Source organism: Miniopterus schreibersii, assembly GCF_964146895.1.
Source record: "Miniopterus schreibersii genome assembly, chromosome: 12".
In the NCBI taxonomy this organism is placed as follows: domain Eukaryota; kingdom Metazoa; phylum Chordata; class Mammalia; order Chiroptera; family Miniopteridae; genus Miniopterus; species Miniopterus schreibersii.
The window spans coordinates 1,503,086-1,527,136 of record NC_138112.1 but is presented as its reverse complement, the minus strand read 5'-3'; the positions used below and the strand labels follow the sequence as shown (position 1 = coordinate 1,527,136).

Genomic DNA, 24,051 nt, shown 5'->3' with positions numbered 1-24,051 from the left:
TTCCTCTTTCTGAACCTGTTTGCAAAGGCCAACTCCAGCGATGCTGGGGTGCAGGGGAGGGAGGCGTTCCTCCCCAGGCCTTTTCCTCCTCCCCTCCTGCACAATGCAGGGCCCCAGTCCTAACCCTAACCCTCCTCCGGGTGAGAGAGGCAGTTGCTTGGCCGAAGGCACTGCCTACTCCGTGTCTGCTTTTAATGCTGGGGGTAGAGTCCCCAAGGCATACACCTTCCCTGGTTGCTTTCAGATAGCTGAAGTCACATCTGTAAATCTGAGACTAAAGTATTGCTTTTGTAAATAGTAATATTTTCAAGACTTAGAGTGTTTTTCCTATCTTTCTTTGGAGTGACTAACACCTCCAAGCCTGCCTGCCCCCTGCAGTAAGGGGGCCTTCGGACACCCCCTTCTTGGTCTCAGGTCAGGTCATGGGGATGAGAGTTAAGATCCCCTGAGACTTGGGATCCTGCACACAGACAATATCTATATGCGCCATCACCCTAGACCACCCTCCTGACCCAGCCCTGGGCGTCACAGTGCCCCAGCCCCACCATCGCAGTCCAGTCCCTGCCCACAGGTTTCAGGGCATCAGAATCCTCAGGAGCTTGTTGAGTACATGTAGGTTGTCAGGTATTTGAGAAACAAGGTAAGGCGCTCCTGTCCTCCAGGGCCTCTGGGCTGCGCAAACATTCAAGGGTGACCTACCCCAGCGGGATTGCCCCAGCTTGGATTGGGCCTTCCTGTCCTTCCTGTGGGTTTTCTGCAGGCTCCTCTCCCTGCAGTTCTGTCAGCCAAGGGAAGTCTTAGGTGGGAGAACCATTGGGCCCCACAGTGGGGCACCTCTGCCCCGGGCCTTCACCAGACCTGTGCGTGCTGGGTAGAGTGCCGAGGATTCTGGCAAAAGTAGGGCAAGGACTACTCTCAAGAAGCAAAGCTTGACACTAGCAATGCATGTGATGCCTGTGAGGAGTGTGGGTGCCAACATAGTCCCAGCTCTATGTTCCCCGAGTGGACCACCCCTGATACAAGACCCCAGTTGCCTAATCTGCTAAGAGAGAGGGCCTCACTAGATCACCTCTAATGTCTTCCCTGGCACTGGCAATCAATGTGGGATTGTTGCCTGGCATTCGCCTCAGATTGCCATTTGGCTACTGAGAGACAATTGAATTGTTTATTGTGATTTGCTCTTACAAGCCATGCTGTAGAGCAGGGGTGGGGAACATCCATGGCCCAGCTAATCATTTGGTCTGGCCCTGCCAAGGCAACTGCAGGTGGGACTCAAAATTCAATAAATTCAATGAAATGTTTGACCAAATATAGCAGGCTAATTTTTAAGTTGAGAATTCTGTAGGGCCCGCAAATGATGTTATAAATATCCAAATGGCCCTTGGCAGAAAAAAGGTTCCCCACCCCTGCTATAGATAAATGGTGAAAATGGAAATCTGAAATGGTCAGTATTTTGTAAATACCATCAAATCGCCCTCCAAGTGGGCCGTCCCAATTTATACTCACCAGCAGTGTAGGGAAGGCCCTGTTTCCCCACATTCCTGCTGCATCAGTAGGGGTTCTTCAGAGGAAGAAAGAGAGATTTTTAAGGAATTAGTTCATGCATTTGTGGAGTCTGGCAAGTCCAAAATCCTGGCAGGCTGGCAGCTTAGGCAAAAGTTGATATTACAGTCTTGAGTCTGAAAGCTGTAGAACAGGCAGGCAAGCAGCTGTAAATTCACCTAGGATCTCTGTTACAGTCTTCAGGCAGAATTCCTTCCTTTTCAAAACCTCAGTGTTGCCCTGGCCGGGTGGCTCAGCTAGCTGGAGCGCCGTCCCACACATCAAAAGGTTGTGGACTCAGTTTCCAGTCAGGGCACAGACCTAGGTTGCAGGTTGGATCCCCAATCAGTGCATACAGAAGGCAGCCAATCGATGTGTTCCCCCCTCCCCCAAATCAATAAACATTCTCTGGTGAAGATTTTAAAAAGCCTTCATAGACACATCTAGACTGGTGCTGGGCCACCAAACAACTGGGCGCCACAGACTAGCCAAGCCGACACACAAAATTGACCACCACCTGCCATCACTTGATGTTATCATGAAGTGCCATTTGACCGTGAGAAGTAATAAAGTATTATAGGGTTTATTCTCAGATATCAACTTTTTAAAAAAATGTATCTTTATTGATTTCAGAGGTAGGGAGAAGGAGAGATAGAAATGTCAGTGATGAGAGTCATTGATCGGCTGCCTCCCGCACACCCCTCGCTGGGGATCAAGCCCAAAACCTGGGAACGTGCCTTGACCTGGAATCAAACCACAATCTGCTGGATCCTAGGTCGATGCTCAACCACTGAGTCGTGCCAGCCGGGCTCAGATATCAACCATGGACTATAGCCCCATAACAGCCGTGCTGCTTGTTCCCTGCTTGACCCCGCCCCTGCCCCAGGTCACCCTCCTCTGCCTGTGCCTGTCGACACCAGCCTCTGATGGGCCCCACCTGGGCTCCCTCACCTCTGGCTCGGCCAGTGCAAAGCATCAGACACCCGAGGGTGGGATGAGAGGGACTTCGGGGCATGTGCCCTGCTCCTTGTTTCTTCAGCGCTGTACCCCTGGCACTAGCTCCCTTCCCCCATGCTCCAGACCTCCTTTCGGGCCTGGACCACCGTTCCTCCCCTCACCTCTTCACCTTGGCTCCTCAGTGCCACTGCTCTTGGTCCCCTTGGCCCTGCTGGCCCCTCTGTAAATAAGGCTGCCTTCATTAAAGGCACTTGAGTGACTGTTTTTTCTGCCAGAGACCCTGGTTGATGACAGCAGTAGTCCCAGTTGGGGACCCAGAAGCATGAGCAATGGGAAAGAAGAGGGCCAAAGTGGGGTGGAAAGCTGTCTCCCTTGGCAGGGACTCAGTGCACACCTCCCGGGGAGAAGGCCCCCACCTTAGGGGGCTTCCAGTCAGCAAGGGAAAGAAGGCAAATCATAAGCTCCCTCAGGGCCCCGCCTGTGGGGTCTTGAGGAGGGTGGTGCCCACATCCCCTGAGGTGACAGGCTCCCTGCCTTGGCCGCTCCACTGTCATAATGGGAGGGGCCTGATGAAGTGACAATGTATTCACGCCTCCTCCCCTCCTACATCACAGGAAGCAGAAACATCTCTATCCAACCTCCATCCACGGCTGTCTTTTATTTATTTTTATTTTTAAAAAATACATCTTTATTGATTTCAGAGACAGAAAGGGAGAGGGAAAGAGAGAGATAGAAACACCAATGATGAGAGAGTCATTGATCAGCTGCCTCCTGCACGCCCCCGACTGGGGATGGAGCCCACAATCCGGCATGTGCCCCGACGGGGAATCAAACAGCCATCTCCTGGATCCTAGGTCGACGCTCAACCGCTGAGCCACCCCAGCCAGGCCCATCTGTCTTTTAGAATTCCCTCCTGTCATAATGGTGGGGGTGCTGTCCCTTCCTCCCAACCCTGACCCCGGCTCTGAACCCTGCCTGGCCCCTCTCCCTTCCTCTCTTCCTCTTCTCTCTTTCCTGCCTTCTTCCCATCAGTCCTGAAAGTATTTAAATCTTTCCCATCTAAAAACATGAGTAAAAAGGAGCTCAAGCACCTCTCTCATTTTCCTATTTGTCCCTGTTCCTTCACAGGGAAGCTTCTTGCTGGAGTCCTCCACCCCCCAGCAACCCAACCCTGCGATCAGTAACAAGTCATCCGCTACTGAAACTGGCCAACTATTTCCACCTAAGTTAGGGCAGATTCAACGTCCTCCCTGAACAAAGAGCATGGTCCTCACTCACTCACGTCTTCTGCCTCCTGAGCTCTGAGACCTGCCACGGTCCTGCCGGGAGCCGCATGTTCACACGCCCTCCTGGCAGATGCCGTTCTTGCCGGCACTGCCTACGCTCACTCCCAACTCCTCCCTCGGGGGACCTCTGCTTAGATGGCCTTTCCTCTAAGGAGCCTTTCCCGAAGTCCATGGCCAGATTCAAGGAAGGCGTGCCCCACAGCAGGCCCCAGAGACCCTCGGTCTGCCTGTTAGAGCGCACACCACACACGAGGGACTTGCCTTTTCACTGGTCCACAAGCATTGCCCACTGTGAGGCCCCTGGGGGTAGGACACTGTCTGGTTTCCATTCCATTCCCACTCCTAACCCAATGGGTAGCTCTAGTGGGTACTCAAAACATGCTCTGAACGGATGAATGGACAAATGCCACTGACCTCCTACGTGTGGGTGTGTAGCTCAGAAGCTCCAGAGGACATTTTATCCACAGAGATGTCCAGCAATAGGACAGACACCCCAACAAGGCCGGGTCTCCTGTCACTGAGGCTGGCTGACTCCAACTGGGGCTCCAGGGTAGCCTGGCTTTTACTGGGGAGCATGGACTAGAAGACCCAACTGCATTCTGAAGCTAACGTTCAATATCTCCATCTTGCCTGGCACTGGGGCCCTCGCCTGCGATTCCCCCAGCCATGGGTAGGCTCTGGCCGCTGGGCGGTTGGAGACCTCTCCAGACACCTGTAGGCAGGGATGCTCAAGTCAGGGCCACACCCCTATCACCACGAGAGGGCGCCTTGGGCTTAGACCCCCCCTGAGCACAGGGAACCAGAAGGCCTTCCTGGCCCGACTACACCTGGGGAGCCAGGAAAGGGACCGCTGAGACAGCTCTGCTGAAGGCGCAGTTAGAGTGGTCAGACCCAGGCCCAGTGCTGGCCCCAAGGTCAAAAATGTTCATTTGAAAACAGAGTTGTTATGCTGTTTTAACATTAAATATTTTTAACAATTATCTAGTATTTGGAAACTTCAGGTGAAAAATGGGCAATGCGTTTGTGTGGTTCTCCCTAGCTGTGAGCGAAGCTGGGTCCTGAGTGGAGTGGAACGTCTGAGTTGGGGCTCAGCATTAGGGGATCAAAGGCAGGGAGTAAATGGCTTTGTGTCCTGACACCCATGTCCTCTCCAGTCTGATCCCCAGAAACAGCTGCTTTCTCACGGTTCCCAGAGCACCTCTCACTTTGTCACCCTGACACCACCGCCTCTACCCCTATTCTGCAATACTCCCCTGGCAACAGTGCCACACGATTGCCTCTGAGATGTGATTTTTAAAGAGGACCAGGAGTTCTTCCTGGCCTCCACCTTTTTTCCATCAGCCCTTTGAGAAGCCTGAGCTTGGACTTATTCCCTGTGGTTGCCCCAAGGCATAGAGCTGACCCCCACCACACAACCCCACGCTCTAGGCCCTACAGTCCATCTGGCAGGCAGAAGAAGCTAGAAGGGACTTGTTGCTTGGTGGCCTTCCAGGACGCCTTGCTCTCCACCCTTTTCCCAGCTCTGACAACTCAATCCAGCTGACATTACAGGAAATGAGCGTGAGCAGCAGGGCCTGTAGCCAAGAAGGCCACTTTTCGTTGCTTCAGTGGGAATCAGGGCTGGGGCACCCCTCCTTCCCCTGAGTCCCTTTTCCAGGACTACAGATCATTTTCAGCAATGTGTCTGGAAGGGAAAGCTTGATTCCCAGAGATTTCTCGAAATAGGGCCTGGGGAGCTAGTGAATTCCTAGAGGTACAGCCAAGAAGAACCAGGAGGACCTGGGGAAGGGTCCAAGTTCATCATAGTTTAGGGGCCACAGCATCCTGGAGTAAGACTGGTTACTCCCTGAAAAAGTCCTCCAGCTATTGAGAGAGGGGGTAATGGACATGGGGAGAGGTAATTTGCATTTTATTTGCATAGAGTTCTCTGGATGTCCAAAGGCACTGAAATTCCCTGTCCTTGCTTCTTTCAAACTTTCTTTCTAATGCTCCTTTCTAACCTCCAGGCAACCCCGCCCCCTCCCCCCCTTTTTCCCCACAGTGTTTCCTCTCCCAAGCTAAACACAGGCATGGAATATTAGGCTTAGGGGTCTGGCATCTTCCTCACCACCTCTCATCTGCCCAGAACTCAAAAAGCTGATTTCATGGAGACTGAATACTGGGAAGGAGGGAGGGAAAAGGGGTCTTGTGAGGGCCTGTTCCAGTTCGTCTAGTTGAAATTATGATCAAGGAAGTCAGAGACGGAAGACTAGAAATTTTCCAATGCTGCCCCTTGGCCCATACACAGGTGCCGCAAACCCACCCAACTTTCTAAGAGCCAGGAAGAGCACGTGAAGGGGGAGCACAAGGAGTGGAAGGGTCTCTGCTCTGTGTTGCTCGCCATGTGACTCCGTATGGATGATATCTAAGCTCCTTCCACCTCAAGTTATAAGATCGTGGGATGGGGGGTGGAGAGAAGGGGAAACTCAGGCTCCAGCACCAGCTTTAGAGTCAGGCAGACCTGGTCGAAATCCCACCTCTGCCATCAACTGGCTGAATTAATCTCCCTGAACCTTAGTGTCCTCTATAAAAGAAGCCTAAAAATTATACCTTCCTTCTAAAGCAGTGCTGACTACATAAGATGCCCTTTCCTGGCACAAACGGAAGTACACAGCAATATTCATTGAAGGAACGAAGGGAGGATGAATAAGTGAGACGGTGTCAGCCACTCTCCCCTCCTCCCACACCATGTCTGAAACACAGAGCTATGTCTCCAGCTGTGAACCTCCAAGGTCCCCTCTCTTTCCCAAAGGGCACCATCCCCAAGAGCTCCACCCCCATCCCCAGGACCCCAGAATCCTAGGCCTCTGCAGCTGGAAAGTCCAGCTGGAAAGTCCTTAGAAACATCAAGTACATGCTCCTCTGTCCTCTGGAAAACTAAAGCCTGCACAGACCATGTAACTTTGCTCTTGGAAAAGAGAAACAGGTCCCAGATAGGATTCAGAGAATCAGACCTTCCACGCACACAGCCATGCAAATAATATGCAAATAGAGAGTGGATGTCACCTGCAGGCATTTCTTTAGGATGGCGGCAGGTGAAGTTCAAGTGTAGAGCAGAAATGAACCTCAGGGGAGGGGCCACCCCTGAAGTGAAGGGGAGAGGAGAGAGAAGAGGAAGGGAGGGGAGGCAGGCTGGAAGTGTCTGAGTGGGGTTCCCTGGGTTCACTAGGCCTCCAAGAAGTCTCAATTGATCTCTTTCCTGGCCAGAAGAAACAGGAAAAGTGGTCCCCTCTCTTTTTCCCCAGAGTGGAGGAAGAGAAGACCCTGTGATTGGGGGAGGCCGGTTTGTATGTATCTAAGGATGCACCTGTTAAGCACTTCCTGTTCCCCAGCCCACGTGGCGCCCACCGAGTCGAGCCCTTTCCGATAGCTGTTGTGTGCCCGGCACTGTGCTCAAGGCTGTGGGGCACCAAGCAGTTAACAACCAGGAGACAGGATAAGGAGAGTCTCATGGAACCCACCACAGCAGCTGCTGAGAACACTGAAGCGCCAGGGTGACTTAGTAGAAGATCAGGCCACTGCAAGTTCAGGAAAGAGGTGGTGTTCGATTTGTGTGTAGAGGAAACAGAGCACGGTGCTTCCAAACAGGAGCCCAGTACCTTACCGGCTGTGTAACACTGGGCAGGCCTCATTTGTCCCATCTGTAAAATGGAAATAACAACAGTCCAGTTCATGAGTTATTGTGAGGACAGTGCAAGAGGGATGCTTTTAAAATGTTAGCACAGTGCCTGGCACATAGTGAAAGTTCAATAAATGCTGGATATTAAAATAGGGATTATTGGGGTGGATGGTGGGTGGACAGACACGCCAGGTGGAGAAAAACACTGAAAATAAGGCATAGAGGCAAAAAAAGCCCAGAATCTGTTTTGTGAGCAGGAAAGAGTCCTTGATACTAAGGTAGGCTAATCAGGAGGCCTGTCTGGAAAGAAAGGACTTGCCCTCTTGTTGGCACGTGGCTTTCTGTGCTTACAAGGCAGGTGACCCCTTGCCCTTGGCACCACTTCCTGAAACCTAAAGCATGGGGGAGCAGGGGGGAGCTCAGATCTATGATGGGTGCTGCAAAAAGCACTGGAGTGGGAGTCCAGAGGCCTGATTCCAGCCAGGCTCAGTGTGTCGCTAGGGAATTGTGTGGCTTTGCCACCTCCCAGCTCTGTTGATGAGGGAGCCAGCTGTCCCCACAACCCCACGTTGGTAAGTAACTTCCACATCGCCCTGTCATAGAGCCTCAGAGCCACCTGGAACCTGGGGGGGGCAGGCAAAGGGCAGTGTCTTCGCCTGGAAAGTGTGATAATGACGTGGGTCCCATCCAGGTCCCAGGATGTTTCAAGGGTGCACAGGGCTGGTGAACTTGGCCACCTGCTAAGTCCATATAGAGATGCTACTTAGGATTTGCACCTGCCCCATTTTACAGATGAGGAAGCCGAGTCCAGGGGGGTGGAAGCCCTGTTCCCTGTCGCACGGCCGGTGAAGTGTTGAGAGAGGGGTCCCAGCCCGGGTTCCTCGGTGCGCCCATGGCTTCTCCACACACTCCAGGCTCCTTGCGGCGCTTGCACTTCGGATCCGTGCAGAGGCGGGTAACCTGCAGGGCCCCTGGAAGGGGCGAGCGGGCCGGGCGGGGGACAGGCCCGGCCCCAGGTGCCCCGCAGGGTCAGGACCCGCCCCGGCAGCACCCGGCCCCTCCCCAGGCCCCTGGCTCCGGGCTGGGCGCATGCAAATCGCTGCTTTGCCTGGGCCGGGGGCCAGGGGGCCGAGCCGGGGCGGGGCGGGGCCGGCCGCGCTCACCTGCCGCGCGTCCCGGAGCCGGCGGCGGGACGGCAGGGCCCGGGCGGCGGCGACCTGGCTTCGCAGGGGGCCCGGCTGGGGCCCGCTCCGGGGGCCTGGGGGGGCGCTGCCGCCGGCCCCGCCTGGGGCAGGATGGTCAACCTGGAGCTCGTGCCCGCAGGTGAGGGAGGGGCCCTGGCCGGGTCGCCCGCGCCCCAGGGTCCGCGCCGCGCTCCCCTCTGGGGTCTTAGTCCCGGCGGCCGGGGGCCGCGCGGGCAGCTGGTCCCGGGGGGGGGGGGGGGGGGGGTGTTGGGGACCCCGGGGGAGCGTGAAGGCGGGGCTGCGGGGGGGGCCTTCGGGGCCTCTGGAGAGTGGCGGGTGGCCGGGGCTGCGGTGCGCTGACGGCGCCTCCCCAAGCGCGCGTCCGCCGGCGCAGAAGCGGGGCCCCGGGTGCGGGCCGAGCGCGAGGGAGGGCGCGCTTCTGTGGAGTGGGGACTCGGCGGGCATCGGATGGGCCGGGCGCTGGCGGGCCGGGCAGAGCAGCGCACCCGGGCAGGGGCCACGCCGCCGGGCACGGACCGGGGCTTGCGCATGGCAGTGAGCCCGCCTGCCACCGAGCCGCGGGAGGCGGTGCCGCGGTGCCCGCCGTGTGCCGCGGTGCCCGCCGTGTGCCCGCCGTGTGCCGCTGTGCCCGCCGTGTGCCGCTGTGCCCGCCGTGTGCCCGCCGTGGGCCGCTGTGCCCGCCGTGTGCCCGCCGTGTGCCGCGGTGCCCGCCCTGTGCCCGCCCTGTGCCGCGGTGCCCGCCGTGTGCCGCTGTGCCCGCCGTGGGCCGTGGGCCTTGGCGGGCCGTGGGCTCCGCGGGGCAGGGGCGGTGCGCGCGTGCTCGCGGGGGCTCCGTGGGCCGCAGGGGCTGCAGGAGGCGCTTCCCTCTCTGGGAGAGGCACGTCCCGCTCCGCGTCCCACGAATTCCGATGCCGAGGCCTCCTGTCCCCGGTGCGGACCTAGCGGACAGAGCCTTGCGGGAATCCCTTTCCCCGCGGGACGGCGTGCGGGCGTGGAGTGAGCCAGGCGGCCCTCCGCCCGCGGGCCCCTCGCCGCGGCCGGTCGGGCGGGGTCTCGGTTCCTGAAGGGCCGCGCTGGGCCGGCCTCGGGGTCTGAGCAGAGAACAGCCTCAAGATAAAGCAAGCTCGCCCCAACCCGGCCATTGCACACCCGCTGCTCGCCTCCCAGCGACCTTCATTTGGGATTTCGGCACTGTGGACAGGAATTTGTCACCTGCTCTCCTTTCTGAAGGAGGAGGGAGGAAAAGTGGGGGAGGCAATTTTTCTGACCCACTCCAAGGAGTAGAGCAGGCTGGAGGCTCTAGCCCTTCCTGGGGTCCCCCAATCCTGAAAAGAAGCAGCAGTCGGTGTTCACGGAGCCCTGGGACCCACAGTTCTCCAGACACAGTCCTGCAGGACTACGTGAATGGCAGGCTGACAGAGAGGTGCTGACACTGAGCAGGTCCGCAGGTGCCAGGACTGGCAGGAAGGGTTAGGTGAGGCCCAGAGAACCACCCAACTGGTATCAGATGTGTGGGGGAAATCTGTTTCCAGTCCCTGTGGCACCAGCATGGGTTTGGGCACACCTGGGAGCAGATCCCCTCTTCTTCATGTCAACATGGGCCCCAGCGGCAAGTTCTTCAGGGCCAAGATCAGAGACTTCCTGGGGGCTTTTCATCTCATTGTGTATGGAGGCTCCAGCTCAGGGAAGTGGGAGCAAGTGGGACAGCTGGTGCCCAGAAGGAAAGCAGTCTACAGGCTAAGAGGATCTAGCAGAAAACAGGAAAGAGAGTGAAGTTGAGGTGAGAGGGCCTAGCCCCCCATGCCTTGGCCTTGGAGGAAGCTCCGCACTGATGCCTCTCAGAAGCCCAGACATCTCTCTCACCCCGGTGGGTTCCAGGCACAAAAGGGGAGACTGAAATAAACCTAAGGTAGGGGTGACTCCTCAGGGCAGGGTCTCCATCCACTTTGAATGGGTTGACAGACTCATTTCTCTACATTTACTGGCTGCCCCTCCCCAGCCCACTGCTTTAGACTGTCTGCCCTCAGGGCTGTCTGGGCCCCTCTGTGTGTTTGGCTCCCTCCAGTGACATCTCAGAGGGCGCTCTCCATTTGAGACTTTCTGTGGAGTCTCTCTGAATGGGCCTGCGCCTGAAGCTTCGCTCTGCTGGGCCTCCTCAGTGGGCCTTGCAGTCCAGGTTGTCTGTAGCATCTCTCAGTGAAGGCTCTGCTGTGGGGTCTGTGAGGGGTGCCCCTCTATGGAGTGCCTCATTATGGGTCCCTCTCTAGGGTCTCTCAGTCCAGGATCCTCTTGGTGGAAGTTTGGTCTTTTGGGTCCTATTTTACCCCTCACAGTAATCCTATATCCTGCTGATTCTTTATAAACAGCACTTCTCCTGTGAATTCCAAGTCGTAGGCCCTTGGGGACTCCTCAGTTGATTGACTGGAACAGGCTGAGAGGTGGAAGGACAGGGAGCAGGATCGCAGAGCAGGTGTACCTCCTCAGACCGCTCCACAGGTACTGTGGCCCCTGAATCAGCCCAGCTTTTTGCTCTGATAACCTGGGTGTAAGCCATGATCAGGTCTGCCTGGGGCCTTGGCAGTTTGTACTTCATAAAGCATCTCTCACATGGGAGCAGGAAAACCTGAGCAGGCATGAGGTCACCAGGCATGTGGGCACCCTAGCTAAAGAGGGGCTCCTTGCTCCCAGGCTAAAAGCAGTCAGAGAGGCAAATAAGAGTCAGACAGGCAGGCAGATGGGGGAGGAGGGAAAGGAGAGGAAAACATTGAATAGCCAGCCAGAGGGGGGCACCTGGCTGGCCACAGGCATCTCTTTTTCTGCCCCGCAAATTGTGAGCTGTCCCCTCAGAAAGTGGATCAGGTCTCACAGACTTATCCCAGGTACAGCCCAGAAATGCCGTCTGGGTTGGAAGGCCTATTGTGAGAGGAAGTGGGTCTCTCTCTTGAAGAGAAGTCTCCTGTAGGGGAGAGTGGGAGCCATGGCTGGCTCAGAAGTAGAACTGCTGGGTCCTTTGAATTCCCTCTAGTGGAAGTGCCTCATCAGTAGGTGTGTGAGGGAGGAGTCAGGAGGGAGCTGGACTCGGGAGGTCCAAGACTGTGTGGACACTCAGCCTGCGGCCTGGGGGAAACACTGCCCCTGGACTTGGTTCCTGCAAGTTCACACTCACATCCTGGTTCACAGATGTGTAAGGAGGGGCTACTCCTGGGTCATGCCAAGGCACAGGGAGGGGCAAGGCCAGCTGCCAACATATTGCCCCAGCTTTAGATTGTGGGGGTGCCAGGGAGGTGGATGAAAGTCTGCATCTGGTATCTGGGCTCTTACATAGAGCAGCTGAGCCTCCCCAGGGAAGGGAGTGATGGCAAAGAGCCTACTCAGTTGTGACTGAGATAAGAGCCGAGAAGCCTGGCCGCACCCTACACCTCTCGCACTCACCCCTGCAAGTGCTGTCTGACAGGAGAAGGGTTATGGCGTCTTGGGGAGTTTCGGTGTTGGCCCATTTTTAGGCTGAGACCCAAGAGTTCGTCCCACCCATTAGCCTCAGTCTCCTACCCAACAGAAACAGGTTCTCAGTATCGTAGTATCCTATAGGACTTAGAAGAGCTTTTTCAGGTCATCTCAGCTTGCCCCTCCACTCGGGCTCAACACCTTGTCCAACCCAGAAGTGTCAGTGTGGCTTCCACAGTGAGCACATCAAGTGAGTAGATGTCCTGGCAGAGTGTGGGGCCTGTGACTCCTTCAAAAGTTATTTTTACACATGATCAGGACTACCTTTTAAGCTCATTGAAAGGATGAGTGACATGCCTTTGGGGTATATTTAAAGGCAATTCGAGGGATGGGTATTGAGAGAGAGTTTGGGTTACAGGCATGAAATTATGATTTAGCTAAAAAAGTACCCTTCCTAAATGTCAGGAGTTTGAAATCAGCTGATTCAGAGACTCTGAGCATCATCCCAGCCTTACTGAATCTTGACCTCTTCCTGTCCACGTGAGCATTTTTTCTATGAAGTCGGAATTTGGAGAATGCCAGTGGTTCCCCAGGCAGAGGACACATAATGGTGCTTAGGCAGAGCTGTAGAGCTGTTTGAGGTACTAGGAGAAGTATCTGTTTAGCTAATCAATTATTACATGCTTGCTTTATGCCAGGGCAGTTTTCTTTCACTATTTTATTTGCTCCTCACAGTAACTCTGGGAAATATCTTAATTCCCATTTTTTAGTTGAGAAAACTGAGGCTCAGATATGTGGCCAGGGCCCCGCAGCTAGTTGCGATTGGCCCTGGAATTAGACCCAGGTCTGTGAATTGAAGGCACTGCTGAAGCAGATTTAAAAATCACCACGGAGAGGACTCTCCTCTTCCCACATTTCCCCCGCAGCCTCTGACTTTCTCAGCACTGCCGAAGAATCCCTGTGGGGAGTGAAAGCGAGCGCACCTGTATAGGGCCATGCCCTGCTCCAGGGGCCGTGCTGGGGGTGGGATGAGCAAAGCCGGTTCCCATGGGCATGCGGGGAGCAGCAGCAGAGCCCTTCGCGGATGTGTCCAAGGGGCCTACACTAGTTAGTCTGCATATTCATGCATGGCAGGCGACACAGAGACTTCCAAACTGCAGCAGAAAGGGCTTGGGCTCTGGAAATGCCCTCCTAGATGTAGAGCACTGAGAGGAGGAGGCCAGGTTCAGTTGCAGGATCTCCCCTGGGGGTCTGTGACCATGCAGGACAGTGCGGAGGCCTGGGGAGGGCTGTACGGAGCTCCGAGTGTTCACCTGGGGGTCGTCACTTTGGCAGGTCTCCAAAACAGTGCTTGAGCCACAGTAGCTCCCGAGGTTGCTCACTCTTCCTCTGCTTCTGGGCTGTTCCAAGGATTGGAGAGCATCTGGACTCCCCATCTCTGCTTTGCTTGGCCAGGAAGTCATCCCTCCTACCGTGTAGTCACTATACCCCCAGGGGCCACAGTTTAAATCTCTGCCAGAGCCACATACATTATTGCCCTAAAAATAATAAGTTTTCTCCCCGCTTTCCCTGGAGCAGAGGTCCACCCTTCCCTTCATCCTGATTATCTCCACACCTCCGGGTGGCCAGACGGCCAGCTGCCTGATTACCTCATGCAAATTGCCGCTGCCTGCTTTAACTGGGACTGGCTGGTGAGCCCGGTATGCAAACTGGCTCACCGAGCCTTTATCTGGTTTGCAAGAGTTCAAGTGCTGCCCCAGAAAAGAGGGTGGGGGTGAGGGTCAACGCGCTTTGTATAAATATTCTTTCTGTCTCTGAGGCTTCAGCATTTGGATGGTTCAATAAGAACAGTGACTGAGGAGCTGGTTCAAAGTTTCCTCTTTCCTTCTCTCCTGACTCTAGAGGAGACTCAGGGCCTTTTAGGTGATGGCAGCTGTCTGTTGGGTAAATGTTTAGTTTATTGAAATGGAGCAGGACAGAGAGGCCAAACCCACAGCACTTGGGGGCTGAGATGGGCCTTGCCGAGGTCTTCTCTCTCTGTGGGGCACACACCCACTGACGTCCCTTTTTCACAGCACTCGGGAAGTGGAGGAGAGAAGGTAAGGATCCCGAGGACAGGATCTCCAAGGAGGACCACAGAGGAGTGAGGGTTTTGTTCCTAGAGAGTGGGCTGCTGACCTCTGAGAGCCTGAGAGCGGAGGCAGGACTTAGTGTGAGGTGAAGCTTGGTTCAAGGGTACGCTTACCTTCCAGGGCAGGGCATTATAGGGGGGAGTGGGGAGAGGAAACATGGGTATTTCTTATGCTACTTTAAAAAGTAAAATAAATTCCCCAAATACAAAAGGAAGCAAGGATTAAGAATGGGAAGCATTCTCTCCTAATCCCCCCCCCCCCCCAGCTATACTCCTCCCCTTGTTAAATTTTTACGAAAACGGGCTTGGGATAGAAGGAAATGGCCATGAATAATACAGAAGGTGAGAGACCCTGCAGTAGCATGGGAGGAGGGGGAAAGAAAGGAAGGGAAAGGAGGCAAGCCTGACTGGGGAGATATGTACCAGGAGCTTATGAATATTCTAATGGCAGTGTCCAGGAACCAGGAATTTGAAAGTCTGATGGTTATTGTAATTACACATTCATTTTTGCTGTTTAGTTAAAGCCACATAATGTCATAGCAAGAAAATTGTGACCTGTTGTTAAAATCAGTTGTGTTTTCCCTGCAGATATCAAGATGAGTGGGGATGTAGCAGATTCCACGGACGGTCGCAGTGCTCTCAGCCAGGTGGAGACAGGTAAGGGTCTTCTCTTCTGGGGAATGGAACAGGAAAACAGCTGGTGGGAGAGAGTTGCTGGGAATCTTCAAACGATGTGGGGTCTGTTCTCATTTGGTCTTTTAGCCAAGCAGACCCAAAAGTTGGGCCCTAGGGAATGAAGTAATTCCCTAGAGACGGGTATGACACCCCCCGGGTCTTTGAACAGAACATACTGACCTACGGTGGAACTAAACCTCTGGAACTCAGCTAGAAAACAAAACAAAAATGTTAGAGAGGAAAGTCACTTCTTGATGTGCCATCCCAGCACCCCTAAAAGCAGTGGGTTGTGTTCCCAGCTGCTGCTGACTGACGGGAGGCAGAGCCTGTCTTCAGTGGACAGGGACCGGAGCCTTGTACCCCAGGTTTCTCAGTAGCCCTATCAGGGAGCTAACCCAAGGCGCCATGTGCAGTGTTCCTCTTCTGTGCAGGGGGGCTGTAGACAGACCCAGAGAGGAAGGGTTGGTCCCTAGAGATGACTTCGCTGTGTGGAGAAAAAGAGGAGAGGGGACAGCTGAGAAGAAAGTTTCACGCCTGCCTGCTTTTAACTCGATAGTTCAAGCCTTGCTTTGAAAGCTCCATATAATTAAAAATAACTTAAAGAAAGATGAGTATAAATTGTAACACCAGCAACTAACTTTAATAGCATCCAAACAAGACCTCAATTAGTCTTTCATCTGGATCACTGGAGACTTAGAAATGAGAAGGGAAGAGAATCGATGACCCCAGAGCTAAAATCTTTTTCCAGGTCTTCAGTTCCATTGTTGAAGCTAAAGACTTGGGATAAGGGACAAAATAATTGGGTTCTTGGAGGGGGAAGCACATGCAGGATGCATTTGCTGTGAACGCTCCTGAACCAGTTTAATATTGAAACAGTGTCTGTTTGCATAGAGAGAGCTACAGGCTTCATATATATGTATATATGTGTGTGTGTGTGTGTGTGTATTATATTTGGTGTTAATCCTCACTGGAGGATATTTTTTCCATTGATTTTTAGAAGAGGGGGGAGAAACATCAACGTGAGAGAGATACATCAACTGGCTGCCTCAAACTTGCAACCTAGGTACATGCCCTTGACTGGGAATCAAACCCTTCGGTTGCAGGCGATGCTCTAACCACTGAGCACACCAGCCAGGGCTGCATATTTTGCTTTATGTATAGGGACTGCTGAACTAGGAGAGTGTGGGCCAGGTGCATCCATTTTGAGGTTGATTTCTCAGCTGAGGCTCCATGCAGTGGACACCTGTTCTTCCCAGTCAAGGAGAAAATTCTCTCCAACCTCAGGAACTCCAACAAGGCTCTAAAGTCAGTCCAGCTGGAGCTGATAGGCATAGTCTTGGCTCTGACACTCTGTCCTAGGGAAAAATCAGAGTCCAGAAGCCAGGATTCAGAAGAAGTTGGGTCACCTTTCCTGGCTGGCTGGAGCCAACTCTGTTCACCTGGGCCATGTGTATGGCCCCATGTCCATGGGACCCAGCTAAGAGTGTTCATGTGGGAAGGAGCCACACTTAGCAGGCACATGTGCTGCTATTAGTTACATGGCCAAGTCAGGGTGACCATGTAAGGAAGAGAAGGAGCCACACAGAGCCCAGAAAGGTGTACCAGGAGAGGGAGGGAGTTCAGATCCCGGGGTGGGATTAAGAAGGTTAAGGTGTTGTTGACAACCTGAGCAAGTTCTGGTTTCATATCTGGGACTGTGGGAGCTATGTACCAACTAGGCCACATAGGAGAAAGAATCCAGACATAAGTTGGGACTCTTGGAACCCGACTGTAATCCCAGGGTTACTGCCAATTCAACAGGTGGCCTGCGACCAGCCACCTTGCCTCCTTAGGAGGCAGGAACAGATGGCCTTTGAAGAGTGGATTTAGAATCAGACAGACCTGGGATAAATATCACAGCTCTGCTGCTTACTGGTTGTATGATCTGATAAGCGGATGTAGCCTCGTCCCTTCTATAGATGGGGACGATTAATGTACCTCTTTGAGAATGGGTTGAGAGTTAGCGAGGTTCTGTCTAAAGGCCTTTGCACAGTGCTTGGCACAGGGCAGCTGTGACCATTGGGACTTCTAATGGCATCCTTAGGACTCTGTGATTCTCTAATATTCAGAACGAGCATTGCTGCTTAGTGCTCTGGGCTGCAGCTAGCTGGGGTGCCCTTCTTCCCTTCATTCAGGCCAAACGGGTCAGCCCCAGAGATTGACTTTTCTCCTTCCACCACTCAGTAAAAGATTCTGTGTGGCTCCTTGGCTCCAAGGAGACCCTGAAGTCCATGCTGTCTGGAACTTCCCCACCCTAGTCTTTCACTGGTACGGGCTTAGCTCAGTGGCTGGTAGCATCCGAACTTAGGTGATCATCAAATTACTGCATGTTTTTAAAGGCAAGAAAAAAGAGGTAGCTAATTAAAGTAACCAAACTTCCTGGAAAGTCATTCTGACTCATTTTTTACAGAGGAGATCTTATTATGAGTCACCATGGTTACCAACTTGGTTTAATGGCTTTCTTTGGATATTTAAAAGACAGATTCCCCTTCCCAGCAGTGCATGAATTAAGAGGTGGTTTGTGTCTGGGTTTAAAGGAACTATAAACAAAGGTGACCTAGAAAGCCCCAGCTCCCCGAGAGCACCATCTGTATTGTGTGAAATCTCCAAGAGGCACAAGTCTGGTGGGGTAGCTGGGAAAAGGAACTGGATTTTCCATCCACACTCACCCAGTTTGCAAACAAGAGCATTCTCAGGCCTGGACATAGACCTCCTGGTTGGTAGAGAGCTAGCAGGGCAGGTCTCTTTCCCTTTCTTTGTGCCTGTCTGGAAGTTGAGGTGTGGATGGAGGGTGAACTGCCCAAGGTCTCAGAGCAGGACAGAGAAGGACAGCACTTGGACCCAGCGGAGGCTCCTGTTCCCCTGCCCAGTGCTCTTTCCACCCTTCAGAGGCCTGGAGCCCAGCTGTTTCTAGATTTCTGTACTACCCCCCCTTTTGTCGTTTCTTTTACACCCCCACCTGTTGCTTTGCCTTCATTTTGGATGCTGACAGCATTTGTTGTTGTTCTCATTTGAGTAGTTTGTAAGGATATTCAACACATTCCAGAAGCCCCTGGGCATGAACTGGCACCCACGCAGCTGACCCTGTGACTTTTGACGACACCGGTCCCAGTGCAGCCTCAGACTCAGGGGAGGATGAGTCTGGTAGGCTCAAGGGGAGGGGAAGGGCAGTCACATTCGTGAGGCCTCGGCCCCATGCCCAGGCACAGGTGTGCGTACCCAGAACTTTACATACATCATCTCACTTTTTATTCTTATAATTCCCATTTTTACCAGTGAGGAGATTGTGGCTAAGAATGAGAAGCTCACTTGCCCGGGGCCACACAGCTTCTACCCAGGAACCCACCTCAGGCCTGTGTAACCCAGGCTCAGCCGTGAACTCCCTGCTCGCTGTGGGCAGGTGTCTCCCCACTGGGCCCTTTATTTCCCTCCTCATCAGCGAGGGTTTGGGACGGATAACCCCTAAGGGCTGAATTTTAATAGATGTGTCCACGGTTTCACTCTTCCAGATTCTCTCCCATCAGTTTCGAGACTGCACTTGAGTGTGGGCTCCCAGAGTCCCGATGCCCCCTCCGCCCGCCTCCCTCAGCCCTCGCGTGCCCTCCCAGCTTCCTCTCCGCCTGCTCAGCTCCGAGACCCCCGGCCCGGGCGCTGCTCTGCCCGAGCCTCTTCTCTGACCTGATCAACATCTCAGCGCACACTTGGGTCAGGCCTTGGGCTCGGAAAGAGGAAGAAACAGTCCTGCCCTCAGGGCCTTTCCCCCAGGGCAGGGGTTCCATGGCGAGCCCTGCCAGTGCCGCTGCGTCTGGAAGAGCACCCCAGGGCGGCGCTCGGCCTGCCCCGGCTCCGTGAGAGCCGACGAGGGGCTGAGGGTGGTGCTGAGAAGGAATGCTAGCTGGTTTCCCCAAGAGCCCGGACCTAGCAAACGACGGAACGAAACCCAGGCCTTTCTAGTGACTTTCCATCCAAAGGTTGTGGTGGGAAGACTGGGACCAGCGGGGCACCGGACAGGGGATACAGGGAGCGGCAGCAGCCGGGAGGTGGCAGGACTGTGGGCAGTGGCACCAGCAGAAGGGGCTGGGGGAGCCGCGGCCCTGGAAGGTGCGCTGGCCTGGTCCAGGGGCGCAGCCGCCTGGGGCCAAAGCATGCTTGTTCGGGAAGAGAGGGAACGGCCGGGGCCACCCCACTCCCTTCCTGTGGGGGTGAGAATCCAGCCTCTGGGAGACTTTCTCCCCTTTCTCATCCTGAACCGGCCTCAGCAGTGGCCCGGCCCCCCCGCCCCCCACCGCACGGGACGGCAGAGCAGCCAGCGCCTCGGCACCGTGTCCTCCTCAGAGGCCCCGGAGGAGGCCCTGGGGGGGACCCCGAGGAGGGAAGGAGGGCGGGGGCCAGGGGCGGGCTGCCGGGGGCCCTTCCTGCGGCCCTTCTGCCGTCCTCTCTGCGAGGCAGAGTGGCTGACATCTGCCCCACCCTCCTGAAGGGCCACCAAGGCAAGTAGCTGCTTGGGGAACCTTTGCAGAAAGTCTCCTCACTTAACCCTGGGAGCTTTCAATGTGGTTTAAAGAAGAAATGGGCTTGATTCTATAGGGGAGCCCAGAAAGTCAGTGATTCTCATAAGGTCCCAGAGGAAGGATGATGCTCTGACACAAGACTAGAAAGTCCTTTCAGCCAGTGCATTCCCAGGGCCTCCCTGCCTCCGCCTGTACTGGGTCCCCAAGAAAGCACGCCGAGGGTGAAGAGCGTGTCTCACCACAACCCAGAGGCGAGGGCCCGGGCGGAGGCGGGCAAAGACTTCAGAAAGGAGTTGGGCTTCAGTCCACGTACTTATTAAATAGCACTATTCCCTCAAGGACAGAGAAGACAGGAGAAATCTAGGAAGTACTCGAGGGGAGGGGAGAGCTGGAGGGAAGGGCAGCCCTATCGGCCACATGCACACAGACACACACCCTCACACGCTGACACTGACACACCGACACTCACAGACTCCCCCACACACTCGCACTCACAGACACGCCCACGTACTCACATTCACACGCACACACACACACTCAGCTTCATGATTAAATGACAGAGTGGCATGAAAGCGCTCTGTAAAGCGTACACCACATTACACGTGCAATCTATCCTTAGACTGATAATTACTGGAAACATTCGGGGGACAAGACAAAGTTCTGTCCCTGAACGATGTGAGACAGACCTGCGAGTGCCGGGCCTGGGGTTTCCCCTGCGGAGGTGGCGGAAGACCACGCAGGAGTGGACGGAAGGGGTGCAGGCGCTGGGACTGGGCCGCAGCTCCGCCTGCACCTGCCTCATCGCTCCCCTCTCCGGGAGAGAAAACAGAAGCCACAGCCCCCGACCTCCGGGGGCTCTGATATGAATTCCTGAGGTGTAAGGATTCTGAGAGGACATCTTGTCCACACCTCCCTCTTCCTCTGGAAACATTTCAAAACCATCCCTGGAAAGTGAAAAAACGTAGTGTTCTTAGAGATTGTGTCCCATCGATCCTCCATTCTTAAGAAACGCTAAAACCAGTTTCTCTTGGCCACCTATTGTTTTGGTTTTTTTAAATTTTATTTTTCCCATCACCATTTATCCCCTCTATTCTTGTACAGTATAATCCGCAGTGCTTGGAAGTCCTTTCTTGTCTCTTACTGAAGACCCTTGCCTCTGGCCTCGCCTTCTCAAACCAGTTTCTGTGGCAGAGACTAGAAGGTCTTGTTGCTCACCCAGGCTTCATGCTGTGGCTGTGTGCTTGAGATCTCAGGAGAGCAGTCTGTGGTCTCCGGCATCTCCTACCTGCCTCTGGCACTCAGAGAACCTCAACAAATAAAACAGCTACAACAACCACTCACGCCTGTCCCACACCTCTCAAGTCATAGATCCCCAAACCCAAGTGCACAGGTAGACAAAGCAGGTTCATGCTGTTCAGATGAGCTGGGGATGGCTGGCCAGTCCTCCCTGGAACCAGTTCCTCTTCCTTTGGAGGTCTCTTGAAGGAAGCGCCCCTCCTGCCACCCCCGGCTGCCATCTCTCTTGGCCCCAGAAGCACGTGGACCTCCTTTCTCTTCAGCCTAAGAAGGAACAAACTGAGAGAACCTGGCGGGGGCATCCATGTGCTGTCTTCTGCCAACCTGAGCTCCACTTCATTTCATCCGTGGTCATTCCTCAGAGAACCACTCCTCCAACCATCTGGGGTGCAGGGCCAGTTCTTTTACTCCCAGCCTGTCATAGATCATGCTTGGTCCGACTGCGTGGGACTGGAACACGGCTTGCACCCATCATCTGCGTTCAGTAGGACCCAAACTGGTCTGCACCTGCGTCAACAGGGAGAGCCCACTAATCAGTGCTTGGGGTGCTCTTAACATTTCTCAATCTTACTCTCCGCGTCTGTCCGCACCTAGTCTCGGGCCTTAGGGCACAGTTCACAGACCAGCCCCGGATGTGGGAAGGGGAGCAGCTTCGGGACTCGCCTTGAGGGGTTTGCAGTGTGGATAAGAATAGCCCTTTCCACAGCAGTGTGGTGATGGCGGGGGCGGGAGGTGCAAGAGGTATAGAGGGATAAACGGTGATGGAAAAAATGAAATAAAATAACATTTAAAAGATAAAAAAGAATAGCCCTTTCCTTTGGCATTCAGACCCTGGGCACATATTATGGCCTTCTTAACATTCCCCTTCCTCCCACTGTGGGCATGTGGGGGTGCTGAGGGGAGATCCAGCAGGAGAGGTAGGTCCCAGGCTGGCTGGTAGGTCCCTTTGCTGGCAGGGATGGAGCGACAGCCTCCACTGGCAGGCTGAGACTAGGTGTTCAGCAGCATCCAGAGACTTGGGCCATCACAGCTTCCTGGGCCTTACCCCTTCACCGAGGCACCACGATTGCAGCACCCCCTCCCCAGCCTCGAGGAAATGCTTTTGGTCTCTTGGGTCCACCCTCCTCAAGGAACAGTTAGGGCGATGAACACCTGGTGTGGAAAAGGGCTAGTAAGTGGAAAAAGAGTTTAAAGTGAAATGAGCAACCAAATCAGGTAAGTCTTCGGGTCTTGAGGAACAGCCCAAATGCAGGCAATGAAATGCAGTTACATTTTGTTCTGCCCCATCCTACAAGTACACAGACAGACAGGCAGACATACATACAGACTCACACTCACATAACCCCCCATCAAAACCCTCGGGAAAAGCTTGGTTTACCCACGAGCAGCCTTTCTTTCCTGTCCAGGCTGCTCTTTCAAAGGCAGGCTCGGGTCCTGGAGGGGGTTTGGGAAATAAAGGAGGGGCAGGGAAGTGGAAGTCGGAGACTTGGCCAGCATTTGATGGTGGGTCTCTTGAGTTTAAATCCCTCCTCCAGGCAAGGACTTTCCCTAGATGACCCACCATTAGGAAGAGTTGCTGAGGGGAGAAGCAGGCTCAGCTTCCCTCTCGTCCATGCTCCCTACAGCCTTTGGTTTGGGAGGAGGGAAAGAAGCAGCTTAGTATCCTCCAAAGGGAAGCTGTATCAGGTCATCCCAGCCGAGGCTGCTCCCCCCACTGGAGCCTGAGGGTCTGGGGGGCAGGCCTGAATTTCATTTCTAGGGACTTCAACCACTGACATGTCAAAGGTCCCCCCCACCTCCCTGGACTAATGCTGGGGGAAAGAGGCTCCCAGGGTAACAGCAGGGCCCTGGGAGACACGGGGAGGGAGGGCCGGCCTCTGTACCAAGCCAGGAGCATGGGAAACTGAGCTGCAGGCGTCTCCCAATAAGCACCAGTGCTACTGACTCAAAAAATAATAGGTGTCAATTTGCATAACGTTTACATACAGGTTTCATGCTGTTTTTCACCTCCTGCCACGGGCACCACAGAAGACCCCTAGGTCTCCGGCCCCCAGAGTAAGGGCATATGTCCTCCAGACTCCAGGGCTTCTCTACCACCCCCCAGGGTTAGCCACTGGATTACCGCTGGGGGATGAGGGACAGCAGTGGGCCTTCCTGGGTGTGCCTGCTCTAGGTTTGTCAGAGAGGTGCAGGAAGGGAGCCTGGCAGATATGGCCACTGCTGGGCACCTCGGTGAGGGGCACCCCACTTGCCTTCTGTGGGCTACAGGGAGGCCTCCCCAGCAGGGGCATTCCCCCTTCCCACCCTGCCCTCTGTGTGCCTGCTCGGCCTGGAAGCCAGAGAGCCCAGAGAGTTGCCAAAAAGAGAGGAAACTCAGTGGTTGCTGTTGAAGGGGTCTGGGGGGCTGATTTGCATAGGGAGATGATTTCCATACTTCAGGGTGAATTTCCATATTCCTGCCTCAAAGCCTTTTGGGGTACAGAGTGGGGGAGGGGAGAGGTCTTTTGAAATTCAAATGAGGATGATTAAGGTTTTCTTTTGGAGGGAAGCCTGGACAAAAGGGGTTAAGCTGGCTGGCAAATGTCTGCTCTGGCTCAGTTATTAAAGGGAAGCTGCACTGGGCTCCTTCACACCCATCTCTAAAGGCCCTGGAGATCTGCTGATGGCCAGGCCAGGCCAGGCTGGGTATTAGGAGCAGCCAGCTGAGTCTCTATCCCTGCCAGCCCCTGGACTCAGTTTACCCCCAGTGTCCTGAGGATGCATGAGTCCATGAGGACCATTGTGCCAGCTCTAGTTCTGAGCTCAGGCCTACCTCCTTCTAGTGACTGTGAGATTAGTACTTTCTTTTTTGGCTAAGGAAGTGTGAGGACAGGTGGATTCTGAATTCATCTCTACCACTAATCAGCGCCTTGGACAAGTCAACTTCCCATCTTTGGGCCTGAGGTTGTGTATTGGACGAAGGGTCTGGACTTGAGGGTCTCTAAGATCATTTCTAGCTCTTAGATTCTGGGATCTGAGCACACTTGGGTTCTATGTGCACCACTTGTTATTTCTCAGACGCTGAGTGATGTGAAGCTTCACTCCTCAGTTCCTCTACTGTGTTGGGAAGGGCACCCCTGCTTCTCAGCTTACCCAGGTGCATCATTAAGGCCATAGACTTCAGAACTGGAGTCTGCATTTGGATCCCAGCTTCTCATTTAGTGGTTACATGATCATGGACGGCTTACCGCCTGGCTGCTCAGTTTCCTGGCTGTAAATGGGTGGTCATAGGGCCCATGTCCTAGGGCTGCAGTGAAGGTTAAAGGAG

The 24,051-nt window shown here is 54.5% G+C and overlaps 1 protein-coding gene across 1 annotated transcript in view; it reads left to right on the top strand.

The window, feature by feature from the left end:
- Positions 1-8,738: 8,738 nt before the first annotated feature.
- Positions 8,739-24,051, top strand: part of POU2F3 (POU class 2 homeobox 3) — a gene marked incomplete at its 5' end in the record, with an annotated part of 75,076 nt that continues 59,763 nt past the window's right edge. Inside the window, 2 exons of the mRNA XM_081154453.1 lie at positions 8,739-8,766; positions 14,812-14,880. Coding sequence (XP_081010579.1) covers positions 8,739-8,766; positions 14,812-14,880 — 97 coding nt within the window. The remainder of the gene's footprint in view (positions 8,767-14,811; positions 14,881-24,051) is intronic.